The sequence below is a fragment of the Scardinius erythrophthalmus genome (genome assembly GCF_964197995.2).
Source record: "Scardinius erythrophthalmus genome assembly, chromosome: 9".
Taxonomy (NCBI): Eukaryota; Metazoa; Chordata; class Actinopteri; order Cypriniformes; family Leuciscidae; genus Scardinius; species Scardinius erythrophthalmus.
Window position 1 is genome coordinate 18,760,146 of NC_138229.1, and position 12,632 is coordinate 18,772,777.

The following is a 12,632-nucleotide window of genomic DNA, read 5'->3' on the forward strand; positions in this document are numbered from 1 at the left end:
TATGGAATTCGAATTGTATTGGAATGGTAAAGAGTGTTGGGACGTAACAGGAGGGCCTCCACTCAAGGATACAATAATGGATACGTCTAAGAATGTTCCACATATGGTTGAAATACCATCATTTGCCTAGAAAGATAACATTCTGTGAGTCAAGACTATAAAGGAGAAAGGATGCCCTCCCTTCACTGTCACACTCTGTGTCACTCTGTGTGACTGTACAACTGCTGGCCTTTTCTTGCAAGAAAATAAACCTCATCAAAGACTATTGAAAATGTTTGTCTCTTATTCAGTGATAGAATTTTGTTTGCCATCACACCTCCCTGAAGGTTCTCGAGGCGATGGTAAAGCGACTCAAATTTGGCCTTACTTGTAGCCGAGCCTCCCTCATAGTCATAACATTGATAAAGACATGGGCAACTAGAGTGGCTTGAATTTCATCTGAGACTGCTTGTCTTCTTGCCCTTCCTCCTCCTCATTCCTCCTCCTCATTCTTATCCCTCTTCCTTGTCTTTCTGGATCCATTGTTCCAAAACGCAATAAACTGATCTGGGCCCTTTTATATATCTATTGAAGTTCTGATTGATGTGTGTTAAATTTTGACTCTTAGTGTTTCCAGCTGGGTGCTAACTGAGCTGAAGCTGTGCTGACCTGAGTGAACAATGTTGAATGCTAGTGCTTTCTAAATGACAACATGGTCTAAGCAATGAGAAATGAAGGGATTTGTGTGTTGAGTTTTGCAGTGACAGTTCAACAAATCTGACTCATGTGTCAAGACAGGGAATAGTGTTTATAGTTTAGTGAAATGGGTGTGCTTTTTGATAAATGGCGTTATGGTTTTGAAATTTTAGTTCAAAAGCCTGGTTATAGTGTTTAAGCAATCGAGAAAAACTGTAATATAGGCCTATATCATTCTCATAACCATTGCGAGTTGCTACTATCCTTTTATTGTTTTATTTACTGAATTATATACTCAAGTATATGAAGTTGTCCTGTGGTGTTACATGCTAATCTAAATCTAAACAGCATTTTGCTAATTTGTTTATAATTATCATGCATAGGCTACAGCCTTTATGAGCTCATATGAATTGAGAGGCTATATAGAATACTTGTATACGTGTATTAAAAAAACGAATTTGTGCACTGCAAGATCAATGAAAAGGTGAAGGCAAAAATGGGGACCAGCCAGAGGACCTAAGATGTACAGTTTCTATAATACATTCATATAGCCTAAAGATTTTAACCAGTGCTGGGTGCAATGCATTACTATGTAATTAATAACAGTAATTTAATTATTTTTCCCTTAAAAGTAAAGTAAGGGATTACTCTTAATTTTTCTGTAATGTAATTACAGTTACTTCTGATGTAGCCTACTCATTAATTATAAATCATAAAATAATGTGTACAGACTATAAAACAACTCTATATAAAACAATAGTGGATTTAACATCAAAATGTAACATCTAATAATGTTAAAAAGTATTTATCCCTTTAAATACTTTGATCAGTTCATATTAATACATTTTTTCATATTATTTATTTGAAAATAAAATAGATTTTTAATAGAGTGGTTTCATGTCTATCCTTCTATTGTTCAAATGGTCAAGGTTGATATGGGATTCAGAAAGTAATTAGTATAAGCAATTTTAAATACTAAAATACTTTTTAGAGAGAGTAATTAGTACAGTAATCTAATTACACTGTTGAAAGATGTAACTAGTAGCTAGTATATAACTTTTTTAGAGTAACTTACCCCAAACTGCTTTTAACCTAAAATCTTGATGTTGCTAAAAGAAAAGGCCAAATGACTTGTTTATGTTATGATTTATAGCCTATAGGTTTATCGGCTAGCCTACATCTTTCCTTTGATGAACACAGTCTCTGCATGTGTGAATTTAAATTTGAAGAGCTTACAGTTTTTCTGAATTGCTAAAACACTAAATCCCATTCTCTTAACCAAATTCTCAATAGCCTAAAACAATTTGTTGAATAAATCACTCTTTCTGTAAAACATGAAACAAGTTCAGGTAGTTAAAACACTGTTTGCAAATCTCATGCACTCACTAAAACACATTTCACACTGTGATGCACTTATGTTTCAAAAATGCTAAACGCAGGGAAAAGTTAAACACAATTACAACACAGTTGTCATCGTTTACACACAGCGACTCAAAATTCTAATGATGTGATCAAGCCAACTGTACATAATACAAGTCAGTTCAGAGTCTCAAAATTGACTCAAAATGTTGCACTGAATGTTGAAACCAATAATGGATGGTAACAATATAAGACGGAGAGAAGGAAGAGTATGTGTAAAAGAGGTTGTGAACAAGGAGGAAGAGGATGAGGACGAGGAAGAACAAGGTGTGGAGAATGTTGGATCTGGCTTCAGGATTTTTCCCTTTGCCTGCAAAGATGATATTGTCTGTGATGTGGACAAAATCCTCTGGCTGGACCCAACATGAAGACATGATGCTGAAGCAGAATCAATCTCTCATTGACCTTGATTCTGCAGTTGCACAAATCTTCTGAGTGACTATAACATGCCTTTCATTTAGAGTTATAAAACTGTAACCTTTTTGGCTTTTGCAGTTGGGTCACTGTATTTTCACAGTATGCAAGAGATGAATATACAGACATTCGATGGGCCTATATACAATATCCATTATAACACTTGCAGTGTATACAGTATACCATTTATTCACCTTACTACTGTACGTTGTCATTACTATACTTAATGTAACTGGAAAATTAGTTTACTTTGTTACAATATGCTTTTTTTTCCCTGTAACTGCATGCTTTGGATTCAGTGTTCTCCATTTTTTTTATGTGGTGTCTAACGAATGATCTGTAGTGTTTACAATTTTTGTTTGCTGTGTGTATGATCTGAAAGCATTGTTTGATTTTGCCAGAAGAGTCAGTTCTCAAAACCTTAAACACAAAACCAAATTTTCAAACCACATTCAGAGAACCTCTGACTCTTATGGCAAAATCAAACAATTGCCTCAAAACCATTTCATCTGTGCTCAAAATCAAACAATTTTCAGATCATACACACAGCAAGTCATTATTATAAACACTACAGATCATTCATTAGACACTACATCAAAAAATGGAGAACCCTGAATCCAAAGCATGCAGTTACAGAAAAAAAAGTATATTGTAACACAGTAAACAAATTTTGCAATTAAGTAAAAAAGTATAGTAATGACAACTTAAACAACAGAAAAACTGTAATGATTTAATATCTTTTTACAACCACTGGATGGAGCAATAGCACATCATATTCCTTCTTTAAACACTCACAAACAATGGGATGTCACCAGTGTACAGCCATTGTCCTCTTACAGCATTACATTGAAATTAATTTAGCCATAAATGCTGAGCAGACCTGTTAAAGTTAATAAAGTGCTATAATAAGACATTTATTTACAGTAAATTGGATACAGTAACAGTACTTTTACTGTAAGGAGATGTTTGGACTAGGCAATTCATTCAACGCACAAATCCTTAACGTTTATCCTTCTACAGATTTGTCGTAGTTGTGTCGTGATGGTTTTCAAAGCACCGATTATTAGTAATAAGGTTATTCTAATTATATGTGTAGTTTAGCTGTGATGCATCAGTTTTGGATTTGAACTTGATTGGAAATTATTGCGCAATTTAAAAACTTTAGCACATGGATAAAATTAAGGGCGTTGTTTTTAAATAAGGCGTGCGCGCGCTGTCTGTGTGTGGATGAAAGAGAGAGAGAGAGAGAGAGAGAGCGATTGAGAGAGAGAGAGAGAGAAGGTTGCTGTCGTCTTCACTGATCTCCTAACTAAGAGTGGCCGTTAGTATTTTTTGCTCAGAGGTCTTCCACAGTCATGTTGAGAGCCAGGGAACAGGGCTCTTTGGCCGTGCTGGCTTCCACCCTTCTTTTGGGATGCGGCGTTGCGTTTTCCCTCGGACAGAATGACACAGAACCGGTAGTTTTGGAAGGAAAATGTTTAGTGGTGTGTGACTCGAACCCGTCCGCCGAAGGAGGAGTGACCTCGTCGTTTGGGATATCTGTCCGGGCTGCTGGTGCTAAAGTGGCCTTTTCTGCTGTCAGAGGAACTAACCACGAACCATCAGAAATGAGTAACAAGTCCATGACAATCTACTTTGATCAGGTCAGACCTTTTCTTTTTTTTTTTACATTTTACATTTACGCATATCTGTGAGTTAAGTTGGCTGTAACATTAAAAACATTTGAACTAAGTGAACACACACCTCTTTGCAGGTACTAGTGAACATTGGAAATCATTTCGATCTTAAGGCGAGTGTATTTCAAGCTCCTCGTCGAGGCATTTACAGCTTCAGCTTTCACGTTGTGAAGGTGTACAACCGACAGACAATCCAGGCGAGTCTATGTTTACATTTGCTTATTTTTACATCGGCTTTTTTTATCATTGTATATATTAATTATTCATTTTTGGATATTGCAATTGCTGCTGGTACCGTTTCCAGTTTTACAACGGTAATACATTTATTTGACACTACTATTCATTCTTTAATTTAATAGTTACTGTGTTCCAGTTTTCTTAGTGCTAATTGAATATTATGTATTCCAATTGTAGGCTAACACTTATCTTACTAGGAAGATTTTAATTGAACTGTATAGTATCATTCTGACTAGTCATTTCATATGACAAAACAATGGTAACAAATAAGAAAAGAAATGTTACTAGTACCATTAAGGATAGATAATTGTGTACTGTACTGTATTAAATTGCCTAACCACTTGCAAAGCTAGAATAAATGTTAGTAACTCTAGTTAGAAATAGTAAAATTGAAATAAGTATCAGCATCAATTGGAAGTCATTACTAGTCTAAAGGTAATATTTCAATTGGTAACTTCATACCAGTAAAACAGAATAGGTTGTACTTTTCACTGTTGGAATAGAAGGAAAGAAATGCATGAATGTAATGAATAATACTAGTGGCTTATTAAATTGAGACTAGCCACTACTGGAATAAGGACTATCTAAATGAGTCGAAATTTAAATGATGGCTTTATATATACCATATACAGTTTCGTTCTATGAAGTAAAGGTTAATCTGGCTTGTTGTAATGCATCTGATCGCATCTTGTGTTTCCATGCCATTAGGTCAATCTGATGCATAATGAATACCCAATAATATCTGCGTTTGCCGGTGATCAAGACGTGACCCGGGAGGCAGCGAGTAACAGTGTTCTTCTTCACCTGGAGCGTGAAGACAGACTCTATCTCAAACTAGAGAGAGGGAACCTCATGGGCGGGTGGAAGTACTCCACATTCTCTGGCTTCCTTGTTTTCCCTCTCTGATTGAATATAGCCCACTTTAAATGGCCCAGACTGAAGACCAAGGGACATTTCCATGTCTGCTTTCAAAAATAAAGGTAGCAGAGAGAACATGGAATGCGTTCTAGTTTATTTTATTTATTGTTAGGATCTGAAGAAATGTAATGAGTTTGTATGTATGTGTGTGTGTGTGTTTAACTATTTGTGAGATTTAAAAGCAAGTAGGATAGTGACAGTATTTGGACCAATTGATGTCTGCGTATTGCTTTGGAAAAGAGCGGTATGTTGTTGTCAATGACATTTTTGCATTCAGGAGCATATTTTGCACGAATTGTGTTTTGTAATGTGCTCGTCATTGTATTTTTTTGTATAGCCCTTATAAATTTGATGTTCAATATGAACGAAGTAAGTACAAAAACGGATATTTCTCTTTAATCGTTGTTGTTTGGTTTAATGCATAGATAAGCAATGATATCTTGCATTTTATATTACTTGAATGTAAATATACCATATCATAAACAGAAGGAATGTATTTAAAAACTCATTTAGGGCTTGAAAGTTTGATTTTGCAAAAAGGCAATAAAGTAATTTAAGAGAGTGGAGGAAAGAAGAAATCAACGCTGTCCGTGGTGCTGAAAACAGCTGTCCGTCAAAAACTGCAATCTTGTCCAGTACACATATGAATTATTTATTTAATTATTACTTAGAAACACGCAGTGCAACATTTATCAGTTACATTTGTTCTGAATACAAACAGTACGTCACAATTTGAGAACAACGTATACCTTCAATGGCTACCAGGTAGACTAGATCTACAGATTCAAGTGGTGATTTTATCATCTTAAAAGTTGCATTTAAGAGTAATTTTGTACCAAGAGTGTAAACATACTTATAAAAATATCTGATTAAGTCTATCAACGGGGCAGTTTTAGGAAGGATGAAAGCAACACCCACCTACAGAGATCAATATGTGCACAAACTAGAAAGATATAGACACCATGCCGATTTGTTGTCTCTTTATTGAGGGCAGGGCAATGGCATAGCATGTGTTTCAAGATTATGTCTTACACAACAGTGAACTAAAGATTTAACATTTATAGCTTTATATATATTTCAAAGCATGGCTGGGAAATGGGATGGAAATTAGGTAATTTATTACCAAGGGCACAATTAAAATCTGTGAAGACAGCAATTTTTGGAGGTGAAATGCAAATGTGATGAGGTATGAGAATGATGTGGGCGTTAAGTGTTAAACAGTGAAATATTCCTTCCAAGATTAGAGCTTAAAAAGACACTTGCACATATTTTCACTGATCAAGACCGTCACATTTTATTGTATCAGTTTATACAGTGTGGAATGTTTCAGGGGGTAACAAGTGGTTATGTTAGATGATAATTAAACATTTTATTTTATGTTTCACCTCATGATCAGACCGTGAACCTTTAAAAAGTAGGAAAGAAAAAACAATTTCTCTCTCTTGTCTGTCTTGGAATTGTCGTTTGATTTGGCTTGGAAGTAAACATTGCCCAAAGGCTAAAAGCTGTCTAATGTCTCTATCTGACCTTTCCTTTTCATAAAGATGATTAAGAATGAAAGCATGACTCAACAGCACATGTCGCTGCTAGGTCACTAAACATGACTTTGGTTTTGGGGGACAAAATGCAGAAAATGTTTTTATGCATAATTCTTTTATTTGTCCTTTAAGAACATAAATCTTGTTTCTAAAACATACTGAATTCTTATACGTATATATGTCTCACCCCAACAGACATGATTTAATTACTGTAATAATTATGTTGAATGAAATATCATGATTTCATAGACATAGTGCACGCTTTACTCATGGCTTGTACTACTGGGTGCTGAAGAATACTTTGTCTACTTTATCATTCAATTGTTTATGCTATCAATATCATACTAGACCTATTGCCAATTATGTGAACCAGAGCTAAGAAATGAAACCAATGGAAGAATAAGAAATCTGCAGCGACTTAAAAATGCTCAATAAATTTAGTTTCTAAAGTAGCCACCCTTTGTCTAGATTACAACTCTGGGCATCACTCCACCAACTCCCTGAGGTGCATCCTGGGATGCGTGTTAAGCAGCATTTGGCCTGGTAAGCTGGACACTTGTTGGCTGTTGCCCCATCATCTGGTCCAACTCCATTTTATTTATTTTGTTAGCTTTGTAAAGACAAAACCAATCTTAAGCATTTAGAATGCAAAATAGAAATTCAGTCGTTTGACCATATAACTGTCTACATACACTAACGTTTGGAGTCCACGATTTTTCAAAGTATTTGAAAGAAGTCTCTTATGCTCGCCAAGACTGCATTATGAAATAAAAAATAAATAAAATTTTACGATTTAAAATAACTGTTTTCTATTTTAAAATGTAATCTATTCCTGTGATGGCAAAGCTGATTTTTCAGTATCATTACTCCAGTCTTCAGTGTCACATGATCCTTCAGAAATCATTATAAAATGCTGATTTGCTGCTCTTATTATGATCAACGTTGAAACAGTTGTGTCGCTCAATATTTTTTTTCCAGGATTCTTTGATAAATAGAAAGTTCAAAAATTTTTCAAAAGTTTTTACATTATAAATGTCTTCACTATGACTTTTTTGACCAATTTAATACATCCTTGATCAATAAAAGTATGATTTCTTTAAAGAAAAATCTTACTGACCTAGTAGTGTAGCTGCACAAATGAATATTGTCTAATTGTGTGTTTGCATTGATCTACTGAAATAGATTTGATCAGATGGTTTAGTGACAGACCAGAACCCAGCAGAGCAGGGAGCTGTGTAACTTTACACATGAGGTCACAAACCATAGATGTGATAATAAGATGGGATCCTATAGTCTGGCAAATACTTAGCTTCAAGCCTTAGTAACAAAATGCATGTGTGGGATCATTCTAGATTGCTTCAGACCTTTGACAGCAAGCATTACGCATTGAAGAGTCGTTGTCCTATGAAGAATATTGCTGTATGTTTTTGCACTGCAATGAATGATTTATTGACCAGATTCTACGCTTAAAGGGTTAGTTCACCCAAAAATGAAAATTATGTCATTAATGACTCACCCTCATGTCGTTCCAAGCCCGTAAGACCTCCGTTCATCTTCGGAACACAGTTTAAGATGTTTTAGATTTAGTCCGAGAGCTTTCTGTCCCTCCATTGAAAGTCAATGGACGGCATACTGTCCATGTCCAGAAAGGCAATAAAGACATCATCAAAGTAGTCCATGTGACATCATTGGCTCAATCTTAAGTTTATCAAGCGACGAGAATACTTTTTGTGCGCAAAAAGTAAACAAAAATAACGACTTTATTCCACTATTAATTTCCTTCTCTCTGGGCCTCGAGCTATTTCACGTAGTGTTTTTGCGCAGCGCGTCTGTGTTGTACGTCACACGTAGGCTCGCTATTGCCCGACGCTGGTCATGTGTGATGCGTGTGACGTACAACACAGACGCGCTACGCAAAAACACTACGTGAATTCACTCGAGGCCCAGAGAGAAGGAAATGAATAGTGGAATAAAGTCGTTATTTTTGTTTACTTTTTGCGCACAAAAAGTATTCTCGTCGCTTGATAAACTTAAGATTGAGCCACTGTAGTCACTTGGACTACTTTGATGATGTCTGTATTACCTTTTCTGGACATGGACAGTATACCGTCCATTGACTTTCAATGGAGGAACAGAAAACTCTCGGACTAAATCTAAAATATTTTAAACTGTGTTCCGAAGATGAACGGAGGTCTTACGGGCTTGGAACGACATGAGGGTGAGTCATTAATGACATAATTTTCATTTTTGGGTGAACTAACCCTTTAACACCCCATTGAAAAAACACATTGTCGTTTGTTATCTCAGTTAAATGTGTTACCTCTCTTGTCTGGTGAAAAATCCTAAATGACCTATCAAGCAAATGCAAATCAGTTTTCAAGTTCTCCCTTTGTCTCTCTCTCTCGCCATCAACAGGAACATATTTCATGTCGCTGCATCTATCTTTGGGCTGTAATGTGTGTTAGTGTCCTCTGTCCCCGTTCAGATGGTAAAGGCACAGCCTCCTCATCTTTCCAGCATGAGTGCAACACGGGGCCTTTTGATGTCCGTACCCCTTGTGGGATGCATGCTGGGAGAGCCCGAGTGGCAAAGCACCGGTCCAATCTGTGACCCACTGACACATGGCATACGCAGCTCCATAATCAGCCCGAGCACTGCAGACTCACGCCAAGCTGGCCTTTACAGGCATGAGGGACAGAAGAACCCACGGCCATCTCTACCGGGCATTTAGCTGCATCAGGATATCAACTCTCAGTCTGCTGCTTCCTGTGCTGGAGCACGCATAGCCCAAGCAAGATATTAGACAACTGGAATGGAACAAATAGTTTGAGACACTAGATATTGTCATTGAATCAGAATGATTTTACTGTAAAGATGAGGATAAAATGAAAAGCATTCAACTCTGCTTGCAAGAGGCAGATATTGTGCTGATGGCACCATCGCTTACAGTTGTAGTAATTAAAACATAATTAGGTGTTAGGCTCCTCTGTGCCTCCATTACACCTGGAACACTACCATCAATCTTCATTACACCCTGACATTGCATTAACCCGCTGAATAAGCTACTGTACAGTACTGATGTTTCCCATATAACAGTGTTTTTACATATTATGCTGTAATCATTTACTTATTTAAAAACAAAAATATATATATGCATATATGTGTGTATTTTTAAATATACATATTAAATATACATTTATTTAAAGTTAAATATTAAACAATGCTACACACACACACACACACACACACACACACACACACGCATTGTACAATGCAATTGTACAATGCAAATGCCAATGATTAAATATCTGTATGGAAAAATAAATTATATTTTATTTGTTTATATTATATTTAATAAATTATATATTTTTAATAGTTTAAAAAAAATGTATATATAATTTATTATTATTGTCAATAAATAAGCATCATTTGTAGGATTTTAAAATCATATGATTTTATATCATTTCTATTTAATTTAATGTATTGATAATAATAATAAACAAAGACAATACTTTTAAATCCTCAAGAAGTTTAATACTAAATAGCGTTTAGGTCAAATATAGTGTGAATATATCAGTGTGTATCCTTTGTCCCATGTCCTGTGGCCCCAAACAGATTCTCACTTTATGGCCTCTGAACAGGTTGTTTGAATGCAATAGTTCACTTTGCATGCTGGCTCCATCGCAGACAATGGTTTATGGTGTCAAACTTGGCCAGAGCATATTGACATTACAGCATTCACTTTTCTGCATCTAAAGCATTTTTTTCATACCCCATCTGCTGTGATTTTCAGACCGCTTAACAGAGTATGGCTTATCATAAAATTTATGTCCAATCTGTTGAAAAAAAGTTGGTCATAAATTTACTTCAGTTTGAAATGCGTGGGACAGCAATTCTAGAAGAGTAATGTCCAACAATCAGTAATATTGGATCTTTTAAAATAGTCCTCAGAGGAGCACTTCAGTTTTGAATGCAAGTACAATACAAACAAAATTTGTCTACAGTGTCTTGGCTCGGTAATTTAGTTATTTTGTCAAATGCATTAAAGCGAATCTTTAATAATCTCACAATCACCAGCACAAGAGACCAGTTTGAGCATTTGTCCTCTGTTCTCAGAGCCTCCTGGTTGTCTTGTAAGCTGTAGACCGTGATGCCAACTGAGAAGCTGTCTCTAAAGGATGGCAGTGGCTGTATGTAAATAATAAATAAGGGCATCTGCTGGTTCCTGTTATGTACCCTTTACTTACTTCTCATTAAGTCAGTGAGCCTGAGAGAAGAGCGCACTCCTCACTTCTGGTTATTGTCACAATGATGAGCACATGGTGTGCTGATGATGCTTGAACAATCTCATAGTTTCGGTTTAGCCCATAGATTTTTCTATTTACGGTAACATCAAGGTTGAATATGTTAATATTATTATTACTCTCTTAAAAACACTGATTACATCATTCAGCGATTAGAAATTTTCTAATATTTGGCACTATTTTCACATCTCATATCACACTGCAGATTCACGTTTCCTTTAAACTTGGATCTGTTTCATGCATCTCAGTTGTTGATTGTAAAGAAAATGATCTTAAAAAACATTTTAATATAAGTATTAATACTAGAAGTATTACAGTATTAATATACTGTAATATTGTTGCAATGTTCATACATTGTAATGGACTACTTTTTTTTGTAGAGGAAGTGATAGATATAGAGGTATACGGATATAGAGGTAAAATCAAATACTTTAAACTCAAATCTATATTTCATGTCCACGTATAAGTATTCGTTAAGTATATTTTTACATTAGCGAGCTAATGTGCAGTCAGCCGGTGACTGACTACATTATCCATACTTAACATATTAACATGAACAATAGGCATGCATGCTTTGAGAGTGTTTAGCTATAATAGAAGTTGCGATAGTCGCAAGATGAAAATACTATTAAAACTTAAATGTTGGAAACAATATTTTTTTAATAAAATCATGTTTTCAATGTTGTTCATATATATATAACAGGTGAATTGTGTATATGATGTTATGATGTTATGGTGAACATACCTTTCTCCACTGACGATCCAACGCATTCTCATCCTTGGGCGTCATACTGACGCTTTTGACATTTCGTCTACATCGAACGCACATGAGAGCTTTGTTCGGTTATGGGTAGGTTTAGGTCTGGTGTAGGGTTAGGGTTAGACGGCTAGGAGGCGCCTTCTGGCCCATTTCTAACTGCGTCTCATAATGACGCTAAAGGGTGCCATGTGCGTTCGATGTAGACGAAATGTCAAAAGCGTCAATATATGAAGCCCTAGGATTACAATCTTAAAGTAATGCAAAGCATTTCTAAGGATGCTGATTTTTAGAAGGCAAACTGAGATGGCGAACGGGAACATGGTTTGTGAAACATTAGCTACACATTATTAGCTGTTTGATAATCAAGCAAAAGGCTAATCATATTAATTACCTTTATGTGTCCAACGTTGTAAAGAGTGACATGATTGTGCCACATTTTGACCAAGTGGAGCTCTGAGCTGGTGTGAGTGAGTGGAGGCGGGGCTCATTTTTATTTTCATGTATCCGTGTATATTAAATGAAGCAAGGGTGTAGAGATACATTCAAGCTATATTAAGGCATGAAGACGTTTCAGGGAAAACGTTTAAATATGTAATTTTGGTGATCAAAGATGAGTTTTAAGGGATAAAATTATTGACAACAGGGGGACTTTAAAAAACTTTACAATAACTGGCTTCTTATTAATGCAATA

At 35.7% G+C, this 12,632-nt stretch overlaps 1 protein-coding gene across 1 annotated transcript; it reads left to right on the forward strand.

Moving 5' to 3' along the window:
* Positions 1-3,863: 3,863 nt before the first annotated feature.
* On the forward strand, positions 3,864-5,327 carry cbln2a (cerebellin 2a precursor; the record flags this gene model as incomplete). The annotated part of the gene is made up of 3 exons (XM_081373757.1): positions 3,864-4,151; positions 4,262-4,381; positions 5,130-5,327. 3 exons carry the CDS (start codon positions 3,864-3,866, stop codon positions 5,325-5,327), a joined length of 606 nt encoding a protein of 201 aa, XP_081229883.1.
* Positions 5,328-12,632: the final 7,305 nt, after the last annotated feature.